Below are 25,971 nucleotides of genomic sequence, written 5' to 3'. Positions count from 1 at the left end.
GTCCAAACTCATTCACGAGGGTCCGCGTTCATCTTTAAGTCAGTGTATGGATAATGCTTTGCTGACGGTTGGTTCAGCGTTCACTGTGGGTATCGTGGAGGAACGCGGCCCCGCACTCACTCGTGTAATGGCGGCCGCACTAAAGCACGCTCACAAAATGCCGGCGACAGCAGAGCCTGATCACAAAATGGCGGACACAACAGCGCCCCGTTATGTCACCGATGTCAATCCTGAGTCAAGTCAAGTCACAGCTTATCTTCATGAACCAAGTCAAGTCACAGCTTATCTTCATGAACCAAGTCAAGTCACAGCTTATCTTCATGAACCAAGTCGAGTCACAGTTTATCATAAGCCAATTCGAGTCACAACAGATCTTCATGAGTCAAGTCACAACAGATCTTCATGAGTCAAGTCAAGTCACAACAGATCTTCATGAATCAAGCCAAGTCACAACAGATCTTCATGAATCAAGCCAAGTCACAATTGATCGTCATGAGTCAAGTCACAGTCGATTCCCCTGAGTCAAGTCAACTCACAGCAGATCGTCATGAGGCAAGTCAACTCACAGCCATGTCTGTTCACTCAGAGTCCTGTCACTTCCTGTCTGTGGCACCCAGACCCTCAAGGACTGTTCATCAGTATCCCAGACTGGCATCCAGCGTGGAGGACCCACCATTGGTGGCTGCACGCACAGCCGGTATCCCCAAACCCACTCACTCTAGCCCTCCTGTTCCTGAACCTATTCCCCCGTCTGTATTGCTTCCCATAATGGGGATCGCTTTATGGAGTGTATGGGCTGCATACACCACCACTGAGACTCTTGAAATAGCGGCGCCTACTATGATGTTTCCAGAGGTGGCGGCTGATGCTGCAGAACCTCCCGAGGTGGCGGCGCTCGCTTCAACTCCTTGTACAGTGGTGGCGCCCAGCAAGGCACTCACAGCCTGTCATGTCGTAGTCGAAGGAACCGTTAATGAATTCTCCCTATTTTCTGATGGTGCTACTGTAGAACCTCCAGAGGTGCTGGCATTCGCTGCAGAACCTCCAGAGGTGTCAGTGGTATCCACTTATGAACTCTCTACCCACCCTGTCACGGCTATGGAGGCCGTCTGTGAATTCTCGTCCAGCCCTGTCACGGCTATGGAGGCCGTCTGTGAACCCTCTGCCCATCCTGTCATGGCTATGGAGGCCGTCTGTGAACTCTTTGCCTGTTCTGTTCCGGCCAGGGAAGCCGTCTGTGAACTCTCTACCTGTTTTGTTCCGGCCAAGGAGGTCGTCTGTGAACTCTTTGAACTGAGTATTGTTTAGCGCTTATCATTTGATAGCTACTCTACGGAGCCTGTTAGTTTACCCAGCCTTAGCTTAGTCTGCCTCGTCTGTTTTCTCGTATCCTGATCTTTGCCTGTGTACCTCAGATTCTCCCTCTCGCCTTGCCCTATTCAGATTCTGTTTGCCCCTGCCTGGACATTTGCATTGTTCTTGGATTTACCCCTCTAGTCTCGCCTTGTTAATTTTGTTCGCCGATCGTAGACCCACGCTAGCCCTAGGTATATTCTTGTGTCTTGCCCTCTATATACCCGTTGCCATTATCTGACCCTTGCCTGTCTCTAACCATGTCTATGAATAAAGCCTTGCATTTGGATCCGCACGTCTCATGTCTCGTCAGCCCCGTAACACTTAAAGACAAACCATGTGCAAATTCATCAGTCAACACCACTGCTTCGCATTTTTCACTTAAAACTGCAGTGTAGGCCTACCAAAGTCTCAAAAATTGTGGTTTGAAATAGCCCCATCTTCACAAACATGTAACTAATCCTATCAACTTGCAGCAAAGTGTTTCTACCAAAGGATGTTGATTTTTAGAAGGTAACTGTCTGAGATGGTGAACAGGAACATGGTTTGTGTAACATTAACAACACATTATTAGCTGTTCGATAAGGTAGTCAAGCCAAAGAAGTCCAACAGAGCATTACATAAAGAAACATTTTGAAAAAAACATTTAAGTAGGTCATCAAGGTTATCAAAGATGAGTTTTAAGGGATCAAATTAGTAACTGCAGGGGGACTTTAAAGATAATTTTAAATGACACAAAGGTGATGTAAATGGGAAAATGAGCATGAACAATTAAATGCTCTATATCGACCGATGCAAACCCTAATATCAATACCTCATGCAATTGCTCATTCATTTAAAAAATATTTATTTCTATCAAATAATTATATTAGAGTGTGATTACAGCATCAAGTGTTGTATCTGTTAATAAGACTACATCTGAAAAACAGGTCTTAGCTTTGAACATTTTGAGCAATCAAGCTGTGAAGGGCTGACAGAGATGTAGCTCTGCACTCACCGAAGTGTTAATAACAAGGTCTATTAAAAATTCATTTCACAGCCATGAGGTTATTACCTCATGCCTGAACTGGTTGACAACATTGCTCTGAGCTCATCATTAACACCTCTTGCCAGCTGCCTTTGTGTCTGAAATTACTGGACGGAATCACTTTTATAGAGACATCTAAACATTTGAATTTTGGTGATTTACTGGTTGCCGACCGCATAATCTCCTCCAAATCACATGGATATGTTGATTCATGTAATTTTCAGAGCATTTTTTAAATTAGCAATTATATGAAATGAAATATTGGGGTATGTTATATTAAAAAGGCCATTTCAATACACTTCAAAACATGAAACTTTCAAAAACAGCAAGACAAAGAGGGTGTGTTCACATTAGCAATGAGTCTGAGCAGAAGGTGCAGCTACCAAACCTCATCTGCATAAAACAGGTTGTTTAGTCATTAGTGAGGATTTCCACCATTTAAAAAACTTTTCTGAACCTTCTGGATAGATTTTATACCACTGTAATTGTTAATAAAGCAGGAAGGTTTTTTTGTAATTAACTTCTGCAATGTTGACAGTGAAAATAGTGATTTTGCACCTATGTGTACAGTAATGTTACTGTTATTCATACCATAAATACAATATCATTAATTTTTTTTAAAGGAATTAAATTTAAAAGTTATAAACTGATGTTTTATGAAAAAAAGGGTGTTAATTTATTCACATGGTACTATCAGTTAATATAAACAGTTAATGTAAACAGAATCTTGACTAACAATAGCCTGATCATTTAGACTCAGAAATGCAATGTTTATCTGTTGTGTTAAACAAAAGAGCTGCCAGATGTTTCTGTAGCCCAGCTAGTACCACACATGCTAATGTTTAGACACAGTAGACCAGCAAGATGTTATTGTCCACGTGATACACAAAACATGTTGATTTCCAGAAATGACCCTTTAGATAATGAAAGCCAGATGCTGCAATTGCGCAAAAAGAGAGGAATGACGACTCACATCGGGAAGAAAATTACAATCCTTTTTCCAGCAGACAAGACTGGTGCTCAGTTGGGTGGTCTGCAGCTCTCTGCATCCTTCTCTCCTCCTCCTTCTGCGCTCTCCTTTCATCAGCCTGCAGACAGAAAGAGGACTTACAATGACATCAGCATTGATAGCAAGCCCTGTCATATAAATATTCACCTTCCCTGTCAGATTATTTGGTTTATACAGGGTAGCTGATTGAAGCAATATTCCAGAGGCTGTCTGAGGACAAAGGGAGGATGGAGACGAAGGGTGGGGGCACGTAGGGAGTGGTGATTAAGATAAATGAGATGAACAGAGCTCAGAGCATGAAGGTAACATTGAGTAGCTGTTCCTCAGCATGCTTAAAGAATGCCTGGGGCTCTGGGAGCTAAATATGGATCCATATAAATTTAATAACGCAGTTTTTATCCGTGATAGACCCATGGAAATTGCTCAGCTTGAGAACTACGCTTTCGTGTGTGTTTATATATACAGGTGCATCTCAATAAATTAGAATGTCATGGAAAAGTTCATTTATTTCAGTAATTCAACTCAAATTATGAAACTTGTGTATTAAATAAATTCAGTGCACACAGACTGAAGTAGTTTAAGTCTTTGGTTCTTTTAATTGTGAGGATTCTGGCTCACATTTAACAAAAACCCACCAATTCACTATCTCAACAAATTAGAATATGGTGACATGCCAATCAGCTAATCGACTCAAAACACCTGCAACAGTTTCCTGAGCCTTCAAAATTGTCTCTCAGTTTGGTTCACTAGGCTACACAATCATGGGGAAGACTGCTGATCTGACAGTTGTCCAGAAGACAATCATTGACACCCTTCACAAGGAGGGTAAGCCACAAACATTCATTGCCAAAGAAGCTGGCTGTTCACAGAGTGCTGTATCCAAGTATGTTAACAGAAAGTTGAGTGGAAGGAAAAAGTGTGGAAGAAAAAGATGCACAACCAACCGAGAGAACCACAGCCTTATGAGGATTGTCAAGCAAAATCGATTCAAGAATTTGAGTGAACTTCACAAGGAATGGACTGAGGCTGGGGTCAAGGCATCAAGAGCCACCACACACAGACGAGTCAAGGAATTTGGCTACAGTTGTCGTATTCCTCTTGTTAAGCCACTCCTGAACCACAAACAACGTCAGAGGCGTCTTACCTGGGCTAAGGAAAAGAAGAACTGGACTGTTGCCCAGTGGTCCAAAGTCCTCTTTTCAGATGAGAGCAAGTTTTGTATTTCATTTGGAAACCAAGGTCCTAGAGTCTGGAGGAAGGGTGGAGAAGCTCATAGCCCAAGTTGCTTGAAGTCCAGTGTTAAGTTTCCACAGTCTGTGATGATTTGGGGTGCAATGTCATCTGCTGGTGTTGGTCCATTGTGTTTTTTGAAAACCAACGTCACTGCACCCGTTTACCAAGAAATTTTGGAGCACTTCATGCTTATATATATATATATATATATATATATATAAACGTTGTAATAGCAAATAAGTAATTTTAGGTAGGTAGATAGATAGTATGCAGAGAATAAGAGGCATTAAGAAACAGACAAAATAAATTAAAAAAAGCTGAAGAGTTGAGCTATGTATTTTTAGATTTAGTTGTTATTGTTGACTAAAACTAATCAAAACTTTTCGTTAATTGAAATTAGGATAAATATATAAATAAACAAATATAAAAAATAAATATATATTGCCTTGGCAACTAAATGACACAAAATAAGTTTAAGCACTAAAATGACTAAAGCTGAAATAAAAATAAAGTTAAATAAAAATATAAAATAAACTAACAAAATAAGCTAATTATAAATATTATTAAATATTATAGTATATAAATAAACAAGAATAACACTGGGTAAACTGTCAATGTCCAGTGCAATTTATTACAACATTTAAAAAAATGTATTTTAAAGAAATTATTTAAAATAATCAGATAAAAAAAAGAACAGAGACAATTAGAATGCTAGTTAAATAACTATTTCCATTTCAGTGTGAGCATGGGTTTAGGCTTTGCAAAACAGATCTGAAGTTTATAAATGGATCAAACTAGTTATGAGTGTAATCCCATCACAGCCATTGCTCATCGATCAGGAAGACAATTCTGGGAACAACAATATTGTCATTTGTCATTGTATATATCAACTAATAAAAGAAAAGAAAAAGACACTGTGGAGAAAGAACAGGCTTTATTTTTCCATTTGTCAAATCAAACAGATCTTAACATTTAAATCGCTTAAGTTAAAAAGACATTACATCAGAAGTTACCTATAGGAATTTTAAGTTCCTGCAACAAAATATGTAACAGACTATGTAGTCCTATACACAACTCAGCAATTCTGCACAATTCTGACCTGCTCATGAGAAAAGATGACATTTCTTAAATAAAAACTGTTACATTTTATTATGTACAAAGAATACATTTGAAAAGACATACTTAAACTAGTATAACAGCATTCTATTAACATTTTGTAACACATCTGATACGCCTCATTGCACGTTCCCTTAGTGAAATGTAGTTTAGTTAAGTTAGTTTCATTTGGGGCTGTGGTGCTGCATCATTAAAACATTGGAACATATACATGATGCAGCTTTTAACAGACAGCACATCAAGCATTTGAGTAAGTAGTTATGTTTTTGCCAGTCTGAGGAAATAAGAGAACATTTTGAGGACCATTTAATACTGAACAAATATAGTAGCTTGCGCAACCCTGCGTCAGAGTTGGGGCATTAAAGATTCACTTCCTTTGATTGGGACAGAGCATGGAGCTATTCCAAAACAGAGGATTGTAAAGTGCATTAAAACAAAATGTAATATTTAATGGCAGAAGAAAAGAAAAAAGCATCCTGAGCTTATAATATTAAATATGATCTTATATTGTATGATGATAGTCACAATTTCAGTAGCATTTGAGTAAACCGTCCTAGATTAAAGAAAACTTTTATCATCAACATGAAAAGGGAAAGTCACCTATGACATCACAGCCTGTTGCTACTTAAGATGAATCAGAAATCGGAAATAGTTTTCATAAATCACGGAGGTATAGGAAGTGAGCTGGAACGTAAACAGAACTCACTTTGATGTGAAATAGTGAAACAGTTTAATCCTTCACCACCATTATGATTCATTGCAAAAAACTCAAAGTGTCAACATGCTTGATTTCATAGTGATATAATGGATTTGGGTGGCAGGGAAAGCTTCTTTGAACATGCAGGTACTACGTTCAAGTCTTGTTTTGCCTAGGTAGACGTCAGCAAAGAGCTCTTACAAAGATTTGAATGTGTCCTGCGTGATGCATTATGTATTTACCTCTGCACTACTGAGAAAGGCTTACATCACCGCCCTTAGTCCCACTGACGACAGCAACAAGCATATCACCAGCACGCATGAATGAAGCTTGTTCATGAATGTTAAATATGTTTTATGTGCGTGTCTGATAACGGATTTACTCACTTAATAAATAAGACCCTTTTCTACACTAGGGGAGCTCTGTTAGAGTTAGCAGATCCACAGAAAAGCTCACAAAGTGCTTGTGAGACAGAAATGTAAGCGCAGTGTGTAACGGTCATCCACACATGGGTCTTCATTACCTACAGCAAAGAAACAAAGAAAACATATCAATAACAACTGAAGGTTTATCATATTTAAAATAATATGATTATTTTATTATTGGGAACTTTTCTGTCCCCTAGGATGATTTTACAGGAAAAAAGTAACATTATTTATATTTTTTCCTGTCAAAATCATCCTTGGGGACATTTTTTTTTTAAACTCACGTAAAAATTTGTATTAAACAAAATCATAATTTTAAAGTAGTATATAAAATAGTATATAACTAGTAGTATATGTCAGGAGTTTTTCTAAGTCAAAGACAGTGGGCCTCCCTTTTGACACAATGTTAATTTTAGATTTTTCACACTATGATGATCTGAGAGAGTCATTAAAGGTGCTGTATGTAATTTTTTGGTCTGTAGCAAAGCATAAGAACACCATAATGCATTCGCAGATATTTAGGAAGCATGCTAAGTTCACATAATCGTTTCTCCGAAAAACAATGCTAAAGCCAGTTATTCTACTTTGAAAATGTGCATGCCTGTTTTTGTTTTGGTCTGTGGTGTCTGAGGAGGAGAGGTGGGAGAAACAATATTTTGAATTTGCACTGCAGTACCCCTTTAAACCGCTAGCTGTCAATATTATTATTGTTATATACAATATTGTGCCAAAAATCTTGGTGTTCTTTTTGATTGTAGCCTGAGTTTTGAAAAGCAAATTAGTGCATGATTAAATCAAGTATTTTTCCACTTACGGCGTTCTAAATTCAAATCTCTACTCTCTTTAAAACAGTTTGAACAGATTATTCACTTGTTTATTTTATCTAGCCTAGACTACTATAATTCCATATATTATGGTATAAGTCAGTCCTCTGTAATGTGCCTACAGCTGGTTCAGAATGCTGCTGCAAGGATGTTGACAGGCAGACGGAGGTTCGATCACATCACTCCCATACTTATTTCGTTAAACTGGCTACCAATCAAATTTAGAATTGTTTTTAAAATTGTAACGTTTGTTTTTAAATCTCTACACAACCAAGCACCATCATATCTTTCAGAAGCAATCTTCATTCACAAACCAAATCGGTCCCTAAAATCTAGTAATCTTGGTCTCCTCTCTGTTCCTAGAACGAGGTTCCACTGCAGACGTGATCGAGACTTCGCTGTTGCTGGTCCTAGTCTATGGAACAAACTACCAATTTCTGTTAGAACTGCGTCCTCTTTACCAATTTTTAAGTCCCTGCTTAAAAAACATCTATTGTCAATACCTTTTATCTAGTTATATAATTGTGTTTGTGTTTTCTTGTGCTCCCTTATATTGTTTTCAAATTTCTCTGATTCTAGTTGTATTGTACAGCACTTTGGATCAACCGTGAGTTGTGATGAAAGTGCTTTATAAATACAGAAGAGAAAAGAAAGAAATATTACATACTGCACCTTTAAGTTTTGTTATTTTTTTAGTTCAAGTTAACGTCAAGTCCATAGCTTACTCAACACATTTTTCAAAATGTGAATTAAGTCATTATAATCATGTTACCATCTCTCACACACACACACACACACACACACTATCAAAAAATACATTACACATTATACCAAAATCCACCTGAAAGTTAATCAAGATCTTTATCAGATCTAGTGACAAATGTTTTAAATGAAGACGAAACAAAGTTGAAGATCTTTAATTTTTCAGGATTTCAAGTAGTAGAAGTGCCCCTATAATTGAAGAATCACTGTAACTCTCTTATGACACACACACACACACACATACATACATACACAAGGGTGATGTATTTCTTTAGTGATGAATCAGCCAGTCTGCACCATACGCTGATGAAACATGTCTAGTATTAATGGTTCTAGAACTTTTCTCAGACCTAACTTCACTTTCTCAGACTAGAGCATTGTTTCCCAACCTTTCTTTAGTCGTGGCACCCTTTGGAAATTTTAACAAACTTGTGGCACCCTACAAAATTAATTGTCACAATATTTTAATTTCTAACTTCGATATGATCATTTGAAAAGTATAGATATTCGGTACAACAGGGAAGCACTGCAGAATATAATGTCATACAGATATTTTTAATATTATTAAAAAAATTTGTCCATCAATGGGGATAATCAGTAGGCTAATTTCTAATGAAGAGACCAATTTATATGACAGATTTTCATGTAGGCTTTTACACATATGTAAACATTATTTAATTACCATTATAACTAGCTATCTCACAAATTTTTGCTCACTCAGTGTTTTTTTTTTTCAATTTTACTGGGGGGTAATTTTGGTGCAGTAGCACGAGATAGCTTGATTACAAACTTTGAATTGAATAAAAAAATGACAAGTAAGCAGTCAGTAATAAAATAAGAACAAATAAAGAAATTACTAATGATAGCACAAATAAAAAAAAATAATGACAGGCCTTCGAATTAAATAAATTGCTTTTAGTTTTTCAGGTAGGTCTAACAGTAGGGTTAAGATATTTCACCTTTTTTTTTTACACCAATTATCCAAATAATGTTTAGTCCTAGAAAGCTATTATTATCAGAACACGTGAGCATAACATAGCGGTTAGCAGATCAATGAATGAGAGGGCAGCGTTACCAGAGTTGTCGATATACCAAAACATTTTACAACACAGTAGGGCTATTGCAGACAGAAACAATACTGTACTACATCGATGTTTCCTGTCGGCTCAATTTTTGAGTGGACTTTGCTGTTCCGATTCGCATGAACGGTATACGAGTGGAGCGACTGAACGGAGCACACTCACGCATAGAGTGGGATAATACGCAGAGCGTCACACCACGTGAAAGTGAATCCTGAGCGGTGAACTCATTTTCGGCAGCCGGAATTTTGGTGTATCTCTAATTATTGGCGACATCAGAAATAGATATTATATAATAGATGCTCTTTTGAAAATTTTTGCAATTTAAAAACAATTTTTTTTTGTTTTTTTTTTTACACTGCACCCCTGCTCTCGACAGACGGCACCCCGGTTGGGAAACACTGGACTAGAGGATGTATAAAGGGTTCCCCTCAAGTTCACACAGGTAAACCAGAAGAGTAGACACTGCTTCAGCTACACACACACACGTTCTGTAACATTTGAAAACCAAAAAGTGGCTAAATTAATAAGTGGCTGAAATTATTTTGTTTGAAAAGAATGTTTGTGCTATTTGTTTCAAATAAATTATCCTTTATTTTATAGAATGCGAAGAAATTCACTACCGTTCATTCAAATAATTCTAATATGCTGATTTAGGGATCAAGAAACATTTATTGTCATTATCAATGTTGAAAACAGTTGTGCTGCCTAATATTTTTGTGGAAACAATTATCAAGATTCTTTGATGAAAGTTAAAAAGAAAACAAATGATTTAAAATGGAAATAATTTGTAACATTATAAACGTCTTTACTGTCACTTTTGGCAAATTTAATACAAGTATATACAGTATATATATGACATAATTTGCGGAATTCTTAAAAAAAAAAATTGTTACTTTCCCTAAACTTTTGGACAGCAGTACACATACACGTGTGGCTTAGTGTTTAAATACTTTTTTGTGGTTACTCTGTGTCTTACCCTTTCAGAGGGCTCTGGTCTCTGCCTCTATCTTCCTTTCACCATGTGTGTCATTGTCTGGGGGGCTGATGGTTTGGCGCACTGCAATCTCTGGCCCACCGCCATAAATACTTAACAAGTACTGCCACGTTTCTTCAGATATCTGCCCATAGTCTGCGCCTGCAAACCAAGCCATAGATAATGAAGAATATACAAACACACATATGCGAGTCAGACAAGGTTTTGAAACACAAGATGAGTCACAGACATGTTAGTTTGACGCATACACACACAGTCCATACCTTGTTTAAGCTGGATATGTCCGCCTTTCATTACTGCAATCTTACTGTTGTCAATGGGGCCTGGTGGCTCTAAACCAGCAGAGAGAGAGAGAGAGAGAGAGAGAGAGAGAGAGAGGAGAAACAGAGATTAAAAAGTCCTGACCTTTAGGTCCTGACCAAAGTATGACCTTTACAGTGCATAAGCATATATTTTCTTGAAAATACAGAGGGTGGTCTTGGCAGAGCTAGAAGTCTCGCCATTGGTTGAGTCGATGTTGCCATGTCAGGCTGGTCAAAACACTCAAACAAACAGAGCAATGTTTTAAATGTGTTTCAGAGTCACAGTGTTTACAATTTTTGGGGAGTACTATTACATCAGAAAAATGTACCTAAATGTGACATGGACTTTTGCAATGCTTTTTACACAAAGCCTTAAAGGGTCAGTTCACCAAAAAATGAAAACACTATCATCATTTACTCATTCTTCAGTAATTTTTCTTTTCTCAATGGAACACATGTTAAATATATCAATAAGATATTTTGAAAAAATGTTGCAGGGATTTTTGGCCAAATAGTGAAAGTCAATGGAATATTTTATTCAAAATATCTTTGTGTAAAGAAAAAAGAAAGAAAGTCATACAGGTTTGGAATGACATGAGGCTGAGTAAAGCCCGGTTCAGATGACACAATTATTTTGTTGGTTAGGACAGTCACTGTGCCAGATCACACAATTTTGACTCCTAAAATCTTGTCGTATCATGAACAAGAAACATGTCAGACTACACGTTTCTACCCGAACATTCTTCATTTGCCGTCTTTAACGATGTGCGTGCTTGTCATTGATAGTGCGGGACTAGACAGATGGTGACATGAGTGTAAACAAACAATGGCTAGCAAACAGCGTGTTCTGTCCTGTCTTGTCGTCAGAAAAGCCCAAAAAGAAAGAAAACCTAACAGGGACTCAAATCTGGATTGCATGAAGAGGACTCTCAAAGAGAACTGAGGTAAAATAGTTTTTAACTGGCCTTTTCCACTCTGTCGCGGTAATCCCTCGAGAAAACATCATAAATGCAGGAGTATTGTAGCCATAGCTCCACGAACATTTCCTCCATTGTGAAAATTACACCTAGCAGGACCGATACCGTTGTCTCTCTTTCGTTTCGGCATGTTTGAAAGCATGTACGAAGGCACTTCTCTGCTCCTATTGGTCTGTGTCTGTGACGGAACTCGTCGTGGACGACAGGAAAAAAATTAAACATGCTAGACTTTCTGTGTTGATGTCGTGAAGCATCGCAGACATGGCATTGGTTGTCGTGCACTATGACACACTACACGAGACGAAACGATTGAATCTTGCATCCCGACAGCCATCGTCATATACGAATCCCCACGACACCCTACGTCAAGCAAATCATGCCAAAATCGTGTAGTCTGAACGGGGCTTAACTGATGACAGAATTTTTATTTTCAGGTAACCTATGAAGTCAGCATTTATTGGAGATTGTGATTGACTGTTCCTCCCTATTATGACATAAAATGCGAGTGAAGGGCATCTCAAACAAGACCAAAAAAATTAGTGTGGGACTTTTGTCTATTGGGAACTGATTGGATTGTTGATCATTTCATGTGAGTGACAAGTTGTTGGAGGAAAGGGATTGCAACACATCTGGCCATTGGACAAACTAATTACCCAGCCCTCACACTCACACATCATCAGAGATGAGACGTCATTGTAAGGGGGAGGGGATAATAATGCTTTTGATTAAAGTTTGTAAGGGCACACAAATAACAAAATGTGCAAGGATAAATTATTTGTAATAAATACTGCAATTTTCCATTAAAGGAGACATATTATGCCCCTTTTTACAATATGTAATATACGTCTCTGGTGTCCCCAGAATGTGTCCGTGAAGTTTCAGCTCAAAATACTCCACAGATAATTTATTATAACATTAAAATGCCTATTTTGAGTGGAAGCAGAAACACGCCGTTTTGCAGGCCTATCTCTTTAAATGCAAATGAGCTACTGCTCCCCATCCCTTTTCCAGAATAGAGCTGCGCCATTACAGCTCGGACCTACTAAAAAAAAAACATCTGTTTTGGTTCTGATTATCATGTTTATCACACTGAAATCATGCTTTTTAAACCATATGAGTTTAAACTTCTGATATACGGTTTTCTGAGTGCACACATTTGAAGCACACGGACAGAAAGCGGCTGTCACAGCATGTGAGTACTAAACTAAGTTCTCATTCACACACAAGTTTACGTTAAAAACACACATGAGCTACAAAAACAGTCGGTTATGTCTGTGAAGGTAAACAGCTGGGAAATAAATTGCATGTTTATTTTAGATCTAAATAGTGTTCTGTGCTCATCTGTGCAGACAAAGGCAGAACAGTTAGCATGTTTTGCTCAAACTTTCGCCATGGCATTAGAGCTGGTACACCGTTGTCGCTTGCGAAATGAAAGTGGTGGTAATATTATAATGAGATCCCTTTGCAACGTCACCAAGGGAGCGAAATCAGACGCGCTCGTTTTCTCAGACGCTTTCAGAAAAAGGCTTACCAAAACAAAGTTACTGGGTTAATCTTTTTCACGTTTCCTTGGTTGGTAGATGCTTCGGGGACCTGATTATAGCACTTAAAAACTTTGATTTTTACATTCAACGTTACATATACGTCAATTGTTCAAATACAAATAGAACACGTCACAATGGTCGCACAATATATGCAGACACTTACATACCTCCCGCAGGCCAGTGAACTAAATGCCACAGATTAAATTTTTTATTTTGCTGCATATTCTCTCCGATAAAAAACATAAACAGTATTAGGGCTGATTACAGATTACAGAACCAGCTTTACTGACGAGATGCGCATTAAATATCGTGCGATATTTATCGTGCAGCCCTCAACAGTATCATATATTTGTTGAGATATGCATTACTCTGTTTGTATGAGACTGTACCATTGTCTTTGCCCTTGACAAAGTTCTCCCATTCTCTAAACCACTGCATGCTGATACACAGGATGACTGTAGGCGCTTCTTCAGCTTGAAACTCCTTGTTTAACTGTAGACGGAGAGAGAAAGAGAAACAGAGAGCGAAATATGAGGATTATCAAACGCTCTCTAACCAATCTGAGCATTTCAGCATTTTACCATATTGTATTATACAGCAATTATGTTTTATTTCATTCTGAGGTGCCCCTTGCAAACCTGCTGAGTTTCAAACATGACCTTCAGATTTTTCCAAAGCTTTAAAACATGTCTGATTCAAAGCTAGTGATGGATCTCACAGATGCTGTACTTCTGGTAAGATTGCAGTGCAGATTGCACCCTTGATCTGTCCAGCATGCAGTCTGTGTTTCATCAGTTCTCTGGCTTTTACGAGCACCAAACACTTCCAAGAACATCATGCTCCTTCCAAGAGGAATTTCCACACCATGTTACATAAAAATGCTGCAGATCTGAGGACATAACCTAGAGGAACAATTTTCAAGTACGCTTCCTCCCAGTCTTATGGTGGTGGGTAGCATCTCATTCTATACTTTTAAGTGGGCTACAAAAGTCGGCAACACTCAAGCAGGCACTAATTTGTCTGTACTTGGATGTCACTTGAAGTAATATGTCCACCTTGATGAAGGTGTCTATCTCCAGTTTCCGGCGTTTGGCTAAAGTCTCGATCTCTACTTGGCAGATGGCACACACGTATAAGTGATTCACAGCCGGGCCTCCCCCAAACCTGTGAAAAATGTTTCAAAACATGAAGAAACTTTCAAAGTATGGCCAGTGAAAAGAGCAAACACATAACTCAACAATGTTTACATTGCACTGCTGGTGGAGTGCCTTACACATGACATCAGATGTCTTGAACCGACAGAACTCCATAGTTCAGGGTTGGACTGAGGTTTTGTCGACTTCACCAGATCAAAAGCTCAAAAGTCATCCCATATTCCACTAAGCTGGTAAACGTCCTGAGGACTTTCTAAACGTCAGAAATGTGCATTGCTATGCATGACTCACCTGTTGTAGAGATATTCCCACACATTTTGGGGAAGGATCACAACCAGATCGTCCACATAATGGTACTTAGTAGGAGGGATTCCTGTATAAAATCACACCTGAGTCAAGTTTTTACTGCTTATAGTAAGTGAAAAAGTTTAAGTAAAAGATAAAATAATATGATTCATTATTTAATTATTTTGCACCAAATGGTGGAGTTTACTGTGTCACTTAATACAATCTCAGTGGTTATTTATTTCAAAAGAAGGGCCCTCGGAAGTTTTTTAAAATACTTACATTTAGTTATATTAACATAACCTTAATTAAAATACTGAAAATGAAGATGTATAACATTAAACTGACATCATATTTTTGAGTTTATTTGTTTTTATTACAGCAGAAGTACCAGAGGTATATTTTAGCTTCAGATAGGATGGCCTTTGAATACTGTCTCAGAAGAAGCCTTCGAGTCAAAAAGGTTGAGAACCACTGCTCTATGTGAAAAACTGTCTCACATAAAAACATTTACACACTAAATTTGGTGGCTTAATATAATTAATAGTTCACATATGAGTCATCACATGGAGCTCTAGAGGAGGGGAAAAAAAAAAAAAACTTCAAGGATCCGAGATAAACTTCAGATGGTAAATTTTCCACTGAGGGGAAAAAAAGCTGCAAGAAGATGTGACAGGCTAAAATCTTTACATGCAGACAGAGAAGACGAAACACAAACATTTACAGTAGAAGACTGTTTGTCTCTTTAAAAAAAAAAACCGGATGCCAACCTATCGTTCTTGCAATTTAAACCATCCATTATGCTGCAGTTTACATCAAAGTCATCAACCACATACTGTAGCCAGTAAATCCATTAAAGGGGTCATATGATGCGATTTCAATTTTTCCTTTCTCTTTGAAGTGTTACAAGCTCTTGGTGCATAAAGAAGATTTGTAAAGTTGCAAAGACTAAAGTCTCAAATCCAAAGAGATATTCTTTATAAAAGTTAAGCGTCAACCACGCCTACCTAAAACGGCTTGTTCTAACACGCCCCCACATGTCTATGTCACTATGTGGGAAGATTTGCATAATGCCGGCCAAATATTCACGCAAAGAAAGAAAGGCGTAACTTTTATTCTTGCTGTAGTATTGTTGCCGCCGCCGCCATGTCGTGAAGGCGCTGTGTGTTTCGTTGTGAAAGCGAAACTACTTTGTTTGGTCTTCCAAAAGCGGATGATATCCGCTTCGTCATGCCTAGAGCTGATCCGTGCTGGTCGCTGAGGAAATACATCAACTTCGTGCTGTGGATCGCCGGATTTTACACGGCGCGATGCAACGCAATGTGAAAAAAGACTGTATAAGTCATTATAATCCGTAATTATGTCCCCACTGGATGCAACAAATGCCTTGTTTATAATGGGTTTTAATGTTTTTGTCTCTTCACTATGGCCGGGACACGCCATCACAGTATGGTAAGGGGCGTAACATTTCCGTCACACGCTTGAGGTATGCGGCCAATCACAACGCACTGGATAGCTGGCCAATCAGAGCCCACCTCGCTTTTCAGACCGATGAGCTTTGTAAAAATCGATGTGTTTCAGAAAGGCGGGGCATAGAGGAGAAACAATAATGTACAGTATGTGGAAAATGTGTTTTTTAACCTTAAACCACATAAACACATTTCATTACACCAAATAATGTTCTTTTTAGCAACATCATATGACCCCTTTAACTTACTCACTAAAGTCAATTTGTTCTCGCATTCAGCGCTTCATACTGAACACAATGAAAAATGTGTGATTGTCATTATAGTGGCAAAGTTAATTAATATTTCAGTTATTTACCTAAATTCATTTGAAATGGACCAGTGTGGAGGAGTTTTAGATATACATGAGAGTATTTGTGTGTGATTGTACCTCCATGTTGACAGAGGAAATTTTGGTTGGTGATGGGTCCGGGCTCAGTGAATGTGTTGAACTTGTTGAGCCATTCTCTGGATATGTAGAACTGCAGTAAACTGGGCTCCTTTAAATTAGCCAGAGCGACAACCTTCTGTCTCTCTCTCACAGATTCGTCACTGCTCTTCCTGAAAGAGAAATTGACAAAATCCCCATCATAAGAATAATATCAATATAATAGACATTCTTGTTGGAATCAATCCCAATGAGTTTCTGTGTTTTGCTGGTGGTTTGTTATGATGCACAGGTAGTCATGTCATGCTTCCATGAAGGGGCAACCCACTTCATGTTGAATAAAAAAAGTTTTTTATTAGGCTACTGATATAACTGATATCTTTGTTCATGTGAGTGTACATCGTTTTACTCATACTTTTCAAAATAACTATTCATTTCATTATGGGTAAAACAGTTTAAAGGTGTGACAGATCTTTTCTTCTGTATTATGATGTATATCTGAGTGCATGTAGGGTGGAACTTAATTCCATCTATTGATTGTTGATTGGACTGAGGCACATCTGATTGAAAGCTTGGGATTGTAAGAAAAGGGGCAGGGTTTAATCAGACTAAATGACCGGGAAGAATGATGGGAAAAATTAGTTTTAACATCTTCATCATAAAAGCATGAATTACCATTTCACCATAACTTTAATAAGGAAAAACATTACTGAGTGCACTATTAAAGGGGTTATGAACTGCCTTTGTTTTTTATTTTGTACTGTTCTCTGAGGTCCACTTATAATTTTATCAAGAGTTTTACATCAAAATACATCATAATTTAGAAGCAATAGGCCATTTTCTGTCGTGTTTTGACACCCCCCCCCCCCCCCCCCCCCCCCCATTCTGTCCTAATTCCCTTACATATTAATGGTGGAGTTCCCTTTGAAATCTTAAATGATTCCCTTTGAGCTAAATTATTGACCTGTTTCCCTTACACTAACATTGGGAAAGACTGAGTTTTTCCACAGCTTGGCACTACACAGCATCTTGTTGTCTTCGGAGCCATCTTTATCTTTTGGTTTCTGCATAGACCTGTGTTTGCCTCTCGTTATACACTACATATGTGAATCGGTGGGCGGGGCTAAACAGACAGTGATGTAGAAGTGGGCATTGATCCTCTTCTGCGGAGACGGAGTTTAGCCACACTATTACATCATAGAGCGGCACATTCCACAATGTCGTTTTGGCAGACTGGCTTCAATATAAGCAGGGGGTTTTTTACGCAATATAAGCAGTTCTGAAACTTTCAGGATGTTTTTATAGTACAGTGACCTCTTATATGTCAAAACATCAATGATATTTTGATTTCTCAGTTCATGACCCCTGTAACAACCATTACAAAGTCAAAAAATTAAGTGTACCTGTAGAAGAGAACATACGCTTCAGCGTTCTGCACTACCGTCTCATGAACTTCTGTTACATACTGATCGTCAAATTCGTACCACTGTCCATTGATCACATTCTGACAGTACGCAATGTAGTGACCACCTGTCCAACAGGGGGGAAAAACACAATTTCACTCAATTAAAACTATACACAAAATAATGTCTTAATTGTCATCTGGGAAAAGCGATAGTGATTAATAAATGCAAGTTCACATTTCAAAATCTCAAAGCTCCTAATTTCGCAATATTACACAGAAGTAACTTACTCCCAGCAGTGCCGTGATGACAGATGACAGACAGTAGGTCATAGGTAGTAATCTGAGATGGGCTCTCCTTAGCCAAGAAGGGCTTAAGAGCCAAACCCTCCAATGGGAATGACACATGGCTATTTATCTTGAACGAGTACATGACTTCATGCCTGAAACGCTTCAGGTGAATGCACAATATCTGAAAAGGACATTACACGCAAACTCAACAGGAATACAAATTCTGTTGAAAAGTAAATGTAGCAATCCAGTAAATGAGCAGATTGAAATGGAGGGGGTTACTTACTTCTGGCAAACGCAGAACTTTACAATATTTCACACCATTTCTCAATCTGGGAAACAGGTAGATTAAATGAGCTTGTTTCATCATTTAAACATTTAAACCTAACAGCTACAGTATGATTTTGGCTGTAAAACCCTAAATACGATTTAGATTAGACTACAAAGTATTTAAACAGCATAGTAACCACTACATTATTACATCTTGATCACACACATTTCAGTCATTTTTTTCCACCAAGAAATCTTACTTTTTACATCGTTCACAGCTGTACATGTTGTCTCCTGTTTGGTGGAAAGAAAATAAATATCAACCAAGGGTTGACAAGCAGTACAACAATGTTGAAAAGGCAATATAAGTTTTCCCCCTCTTATCTCATTCATAATTGCAATTGCACATTCAGAAATGAGAAACATGATGTCCTAACCTTTCAGCTCATCAGCAGCAAAGAAGGCTGCCAGGCAGTCCTCCAGCGTTACCATTGGGCCCCAAAACCAACTCGGAATACAGGACACAACAAACCTGCATAAACACGTACGTTTACATTAAAAGATCAGTGCTTGTTTTCATGGCAATTACATTCTTACATTCAGCTTTTTCACATTACTGTTCAAAAGTGACAGTAAAGACTAAAGTAAAAAAAGTTATTTTAAAGGGGTCATATAATGCGATTTCAATTTTTCCTTTCTCTTTGGAGTGTTACAAGCTCTTGGTGCATAAAGAAGATCTGTAAAGTTGCAAAGACTAAAGTCTCAAATCCAAAGAGATATTCTTTATAAAAGTTCAGAGTCAGCCACGCCTACCTAAAACGCCTCGTTCTAACACGCCCCCACATATGTACCTCACTATGTGGAAAGATTTGCATAACGCCACCCAAATGTTCACGCAAAGAAAGAAGGTGTAACTTTTATTCTCGCTGTAGTATTGTTGCTGCCGCCATGTCCAGCCCGGGGCAACATGTGGTTGCCGCTCATTCATCGCATCCGCCGGGCGCACCGTTCTCGACCCCGCCGCCTCAGCTCACTCTATCCCGGCCTCAGCGCACGCTAAGGTGCCCTCTAGAGACAGAAAAACTCATTGCATCCTTTCCTCACCCGGTCACATGTCAAACACTGAACAAGACTCAGAATGGATCCATCAAAGATATCTGAAATAACACTGCGGAAACGGGACTGCTTCTTCTTCTTGGTGCTCAGGAGCATCTGAGCTAAAGGACAAACAATCATGACGTTTATTTAGTGCAAAGCAAAATACAAATAAAAACTAGTTTTTTTTTTTTTTTTACAACTATGCTGTATTTATTTGTATTTATATGAGAGAAGCAAACCTCTCTTGAATGTATAAGTGGGTCCAGTTCTGAGGGGGCTGGATCTAGGTGGGCTGCTGGAGAGTCTGGAGTGGAGTTCTTGCACACTGCGAGTGGGGCTACAGGGACGAGAGGACGGACAATGCATGGAAGCTTCATTATCAGGTTCTGCAAGAAAAGTGGGATCAGGAAGTGAGAAGGTTCATATATATTTTTTAAGAATTATATTCATATTCAAAAACTACTAAACATACACTACCGTTCAAAAGTTTGGAGTGAGTAAGATTAACACTTTCATGCAGCAAAGATGGACAAAAAAAGGTTATTACATTATTAAATTTCTATTTTAAATAATAGCTGTTCTTTTCATTAAAGAATCCTAAAAAAAAAAAAAAAAAAAAGGATAATGGTTTCCACAAAAATATTAAACAGCACAACTGAAGGCATTTTTCATTTCTGAAGGATCATGTGATTGTGACACTAAAGACTGGAGTAACAGCAGCTGAAAATGCAGCTTCTCCATCACATGAATATATATTTTTTTATTTAAATAGAAAACAGCTATTTTAAATTGTAATAATATTTCATAATATTACTGTTTTTACTGTATTTTTCAGAATTGGAGAATTTTTTCAAAAAAACACACACACACACATAAAAAAATCTTGGAGACCCCAAACTTTATGATTATAAGAACCTCATACCTGTATTTCCTGGTGCCGGCACAGTTGTGGTTACAGTTGTTGCCTCTGTTTCTCTCTCTGCCTGTCCCTCTTGTGCAGCCGTGTCCACATCTGCATCCTCATCCATTTCCCGTGTCTTCTCTTCTCCTCTTCTCTCCTTCAGCCTCTCTTTCTCTGAGATTCCTCCATTTCCTCTCACTCCCACACATTCGTCTTGGATGAGCAGCTCTGCTTCTCCTCCTGCCCTCTCTCCATCTCCTCTCTCGCTTCCTGATCCAGAGTCACACGACAGGAACTCATCCTCAGAGGGGCTTCGGTCTCCATCGACATGATTACGGTTGTCGAGGTTGTGGTCAGGCAGGACATCTGAGATTGCACCGCTGCAGTCGTTCAAAGGCTCCTTCAGCTCTTCATGAAGTTGGTCCATCAGACATCGCAAAAACTCCTGAGTGTCCTAAAAAAGACGGCAAGGAAGCAAGGAGTGTGTACATAGTCTTTACAAAAATACTATGGGGCTTATATGATAATATTACAGTCTTGAAATGCTGCATTGTAATCTTCATATCAGTGTTGTTATTGTTAACTAAATCTAAACCAATTAAAAATTGCTTTTGTCATTTGAAATAAAGCTGAAATAAAACATAAATGTTAGACAAAAAAACATCTATAACAAACTGTTTATAACAAAATCTTATGTTTATGTCAAAGTAAAATTATTAAAACTCAAATTTAAATATTAAAAAACAAAAACTATTAAAAATGACAAAAGCACCTAACAAGATTACTAAAACTTATATGTAAAATTAAAAACTATTTTAAAATATGAATAATTACTATAATAGTATATAAATAATACTAAAATAACTCATATACCTGTTGAGCATAGCCACGAAACATGGGATTCACCAGTTTGATTCCATGAAACAGACTAGTGGGCACAACATAACTTGGCCTTGACAGAGCCAAAAAGAAACCAACAGAAAACAATAAGATGCATATAATTAGTACCAAGTTCAATATATTAAAGCCACAATTGAAGTCCATCATATGGAGAAAAATCCTGGAATGTTTTCCTCAAAAACCTTAATTTCTTTGCGACTGAAAACAGAAAGACATGAATATCTTGGATGACATGGGGGTGAGTAAATTATCAGGAAACTTTTATTCTGGAAGTGAACTACTCCTTTAAGGCCGGGACACACCAAGCCGACGGTCAGCCGTTGGCCAATGTCGGGCCAACAGCAAGCGACGGTCGGCCTAGTTTGTTGGGTGTGTTCCACTCGTCGGGCTCACGTCGGCGGCAGTTTAGTCGCCGCTAGTTCTTTGAAGTCGGCTTGGTGTGTCCCGACCTTTAAGATTAAGTTTGCTAGTTTTCCAGGTCTAGGTTAACGGTTTGGCAAGTCAGTGCTTGTTACCGTTTCTTGTGCCAGAGCTCAGAGATAAGCTTCTGATAGCTTTTACACAACGCCGGCTTCTTATCCGTACGGACCAACCCACTGCAATCCAGGAAAAACTGAGTCAAAGAAGGACTTGAGAGAAAAAGACAAAGAAACAGGAAAACCAATATCAATTTCAGAAGCAGGATGCACAGACCTAAAAAATAAATCAGTGGAATCAGTCACGCTTCCAATTTGTGTTGTCTGAATTATGCTTATTTATGCTTCACAAGTTGTGAGCTCACCAATTGGACAGGGCCTGCAGTGCAGCATTCATGTAACAGGAGTTCCCAATGTTCTTCATCCCTGTGAGACCTGAGAAAATGTAGAGTATTAAGCAGAATAAAGAGTATAATGAGAAATGCCAACACTCGCCTACAACTTTGGAGTGTGGAACAGAATCTTAGTCATTACGCATAACTAATGTCAATAAGATCCAATTTAATTCGGCTTACATACTTCCATTACGCCTTCTCATATTAAGAAAACAGAAAAAGTAATTGACTGGTTATTCATTCATATAGACATTATTCAATCCACTCCTTTAAAATGTTGTACAAGCAGGACATGATAGCCATCTGTTAGTAAATATACAAGTTACTGAAAAGGTCATTTAAAAAATCCATACTGACTGACAACTACTGTGAATATTTGGGGTCAGTTAATTTTTTTTAAGAAATCAATACTTCTACTCAGCAAGGATGCATAAATGCTGTTCTTCTGAACTTTATATTCATCAAAAACATCCTGAGAAAGTATCATGGTTTCCACAAAATTTTTCAACATTGACAATAGTAAGAAATGTTTCTTAAGAGCCAAATCTGTTTCTTGAGTTTCAAATGTTTCTTGAACACCAAATCAGAAAATTCAGCTTTGCCATCACAGAAATAAACTGCATTTTACAATATATTAAAACAGAAAATGGTCATTTGGATTGTAATAATATTTCAAAATATTGCTGTTTTTACTTAAATTTGTTTTTCAATCAAATAAATGCAGTCTTGGTGAGCACAAGAGACTTCTTTTGAAATCTTAATATTTTGAACGGTAGTGTATGTTTCCCTCTCAATGTCTAGGTGGGTGTCATAGCTATTTTGAGGATTTGAAATGCCATGCAATGTGTACTAGCTTCCTGTTAACAAAATTATACCTCTAGGTTTGAGCTCATCCTCCTCAGATTCTGAGCCTTCCTCATCTGCCACTGCGATAGGCACTGCTTTTAACGGGTAACATGTTGTCTGGGGAAGAGGATCCTTTGGGGATGAAAAACAATAGAATGAACTATCTTTCTTGTATCATTCATGTACTTTATTAATTATTGTGCCTAAATGAGATCTTCAGACTGGTATTAATAATGCAGGAGACACAGCCAACCTCAAACAAGAAGTACCATATATTAATCATGTTTACACAATCTTAAAAAGCTAAAAGTGCACATTTCTGTGAGGTGTTTCAAACAGTCCAGGGGCGCGGGAAGATGTTTTTGGTTGGGGGTGCTGTGTGTGTCCGTGTTGGGTGAAAGGGAGGGGGGGTGGTGGTTCACTTACGTCGGTGCTCGTTCTGGGGCTGGTGTTGTTTGGATGCCGATTTTGGAAAGTTTTTGCTGGGATGACCATTTAAAAAAAATCTGAAATTTGCTTTTGCGCCATTATCTCCTTGTATTAAAGTTAATCTTGTTCGCATTCTGTACAGTTCATGTCTGATACCACTCGCCAGCATCACGTGTTCATGAGGATTAGGCTAATCATCCCATATAGAAAACATCACAAGTAAAATGAATCATGTTTATAAAGATAAACATGGGTTTATTATAGCCCACTTACAATTTACATTTCAGAGATCATTACAAATAAATTATTAAATACTAAAACTGAATCAATTTAAATGAACAAACTTGGCGTTGCATTTGCAACCATGTGAAAACAGGGGGTGGTACACCCCTACTTCTCGCGTCCCTGAAACAGTCTGATGACTTTACCTGTTCATGTGGTTTGCAGCAGTGAGCTAACGATACAGGAATAACAGGCTTTGGTTCCAGAAACACCTCCCTCTCACATACATAACACCACACCCTGAATGTGGTCAAGTTTACTGTCAGATTGTGTTTTTTGGCCTGGAAAAAAAATTAAAAAAGATGCACACATGTATAAAAGAATAAGAGAAACTGATATGCATAATAACTGAGCAGAACGAATGCCAGAGAATGGACTGAATACTGAATGAATAAGAATGTCACCTGTGCATGTATAGTACTGTGATCAGAATATGATTCTCCGCAGCCTACATAAGGACAGTCACACTGTGGGGAAAGCAGGACAAAGAGAGTAATGATTATGAATGTAAATGTTCTGGGCCTAAAAATGCATTCTACTTATCTAACATGTTTGCTAGGGAAAAGGCTCCCCACCTGTAGACATGCCCAGAGGTTGGGTCCACCAACTCCACATGACTGACATGTGCCCTTGAGTAAATACAATGTGATCAAATTCAACACACAGCACTCATAACACATTTAAGACTTATATACCGGGTATTAGCAACAGCGATTCTAACCGTTGATTTCTGAATCAGTTCCTCCTTAGTAACTTCACCAATAGAGTCCAAGTGAGGACAAAGATCCCCATTGTCAGTCATCTTGATTTTCACCTCACTCTATTACAATACACAAAGAAACTACTACTAGTACAGCTCTACACAGCATCAATACAATAAACACTGGAAAAAAATGCTGGTTTAAAAATCCTATGACTTTCTTATTTCCGTGGTGAACAAAAATAAATATTAACTCAGTCACCACCATTCACTTTCATTCTATGCGAAAAATAATCTTTTTTTTTTTATAACTCGTCCTTTAAGTATAACCTTCTAACGTACTTACAGACTCAGTATCAGCGTAAAGCAGGAAAAATTGCCATCATTGAATGCATTATTTAAAAATATAATAATAATAATAATAATAAATGAAAGAAGAAGAAAGAATAAAACTAAGGGTGATATATCTAGATGTGAGTAGCTGTGAGTCCGTGCCTGAAACTCTCAGGAGCCCAAAAATGCTGTTTCATGCGCCTAACACGACTGAGAAGGATGCATTCACCCAATTTCACCTCGTCTATTGTTACAATGAAGAAATGCACAATAATGCATCATAAAGATGTATTCATTTGTTTTTTCCATACGAAAAGTAGCTCTAACAGAAATCCTAAAAGAAAGGGGAAAACAATTATATTATGAATTGGACTCACTATTCCTCTGAATTGAAAAACAATATCTCAAAACGAAACAATCAGTCTTTCTGCATCTCCGGTGTTTTTCTTGTTTATCATCACACAACAGTTCCTCTACATGTCATCGTCAACCACCCAAAAGCTGGGGTTTTCAAGATGCCATATTTCCACTCGGGCTGCAAGACACTATTCAGACGCTGAGTCGACATGGTGGTATCTTAGCAAATAAATAGTGACACTCCGCTTCAGCCGAAGGAAAGATAAGAACAAACATTTACCTGTCACACAGAAACAAAAATAACGCTCATAGATGATCATTTTAGGCCAATCGGTGGTATTTGTAACAGTGGTGGGTAGCAGTGTACTAAACAGCACGCATACTGAATACAGCATGAGTGTGCGTCACAGCTTTGACCAGAGCCAATGGCTGCTTTCAGCTTTTTTCATCTGATCAAAAACGATTTTTAATTCACTTAAACTAATACAGTTTACATGCTATTTGTTTTAGGAGTTGTTGTTTTTAATTGTTTTGTTATTATTTTTACTTCGGTTTTTTTTTCATTGTCATAGCAGTAGCTGATCTTGAACCAGCCTCTTCATTCCCAATTAGTCGCTTTGCACCGTTAAACGTTCGTATGGAAAAAAGACGAGCTGATCTCAGATCAGCTGTTA

General features: G+C 38.0%; 1 protein-coding gene across 1 annotated transcript; it reads right to left on the bottom strand.

The window, feature by feature from the left end:
* Positions 1 to 5,549: 5,549 nt before the first annotated feature.
* LOC107587458 (ubiquitin carboxyl-terminal hydrolase 20-like) lies at positions 5,550 to 25,684 on the bottom strand. The gene is made up of 24 exons (XM_016275248.1): positions 25,578 to 25,684; positions 24,629 to 24,727; positions 24,483 to 24,536; positions 24,312 to 24,374; positions 24,054 to 24,188; positions 23,226 to 23,328; positions 22,321 to 22,390; positions 22,055 to 22,168; positions 21,513 to 21,591; positions 20,661 to 21,093; positions 19,978 to 20,124; positions 19,725 to 19,857; positions 19,078 to 19,172; positions 18,901 to 18,934; positions 18,657 to 18,702; positions 18,371 to 18,551; positions 18,081 to 18,207; positions 16,681 to 16,850; positions 14,791 to 14,872; positions 14,401 to 14,509; positions 13,735 to 13,837; positions 10,786 to 10,854; positions 10,505 to 10,663; positions 5,550 to 6,958 (listed from the first exon to the last, which is right to left on the bottom strand). The coding sequence occupies exons 2-23, from the start codon at positions 24,707 to 24,709 to the stop codon at positions 10,509 to 10,511; spliced, it is 2,583 nt and encodes an 860-aa protein (XP_016130734.1). The 5' UTR covers positions 24,710 to 24,727; positions 25,578 to 25,684; the 3' UTR covers positions 5,550 to 6,958; positions 10,505 to 10,508.
* Positions 25,685 to 25,971: the final 287 nt, after the last annotated feature.

Source organism: Sinocyclocheilus grahami, unplaced genomic scaffold (assembly GCF_001515645.1).
Source record: "Sinocyclocheilus grahami isolate Dianchi unplaced genomic scaffold, SAMN03320097.WGS_v1.1 scaffold92.1, whole genome shotgun sequence".
Lineage (NCBI taxonomy): Eukaryota > Metazoa > Chordata > Actinopteri > Cypriniformes > Cyprinidae > Sinocyclocheilus > Sinocyclocheilus grahami.
Note: the sequence above shows the minus strand (reverse complement) of the source record. Positions and strands in the feature narration are given on the sequence as shown.

What these genes read in the sequence shown, in the direction of transcription:
- LOC107587458 (XM_016275248.1), bottom strand. Translation starts at nt 24,709, where the DNA reads ATGACTGACAATGGGGATCTTTGTCCTCACTTGGACTCTATTGGTGAA. An exon ending in TTTCCTCTGTCAACATGGAG is followed by an intron (nt 14,873 to 16,680) that starts GTACAATCACAC and finishes GATTTTATACAG; the next exon opens with GAATCCCTCCTACTAAGTAC. An exon ending in TGTCAAGGGCAAAGACAATG is followed by an intron (nt 10,855 to 13,734) that starts GTACAGTCTCAT and finishes CTGCTGGTTTAG; the next exon opens with AGCCACCAGGCCCCATTGAC.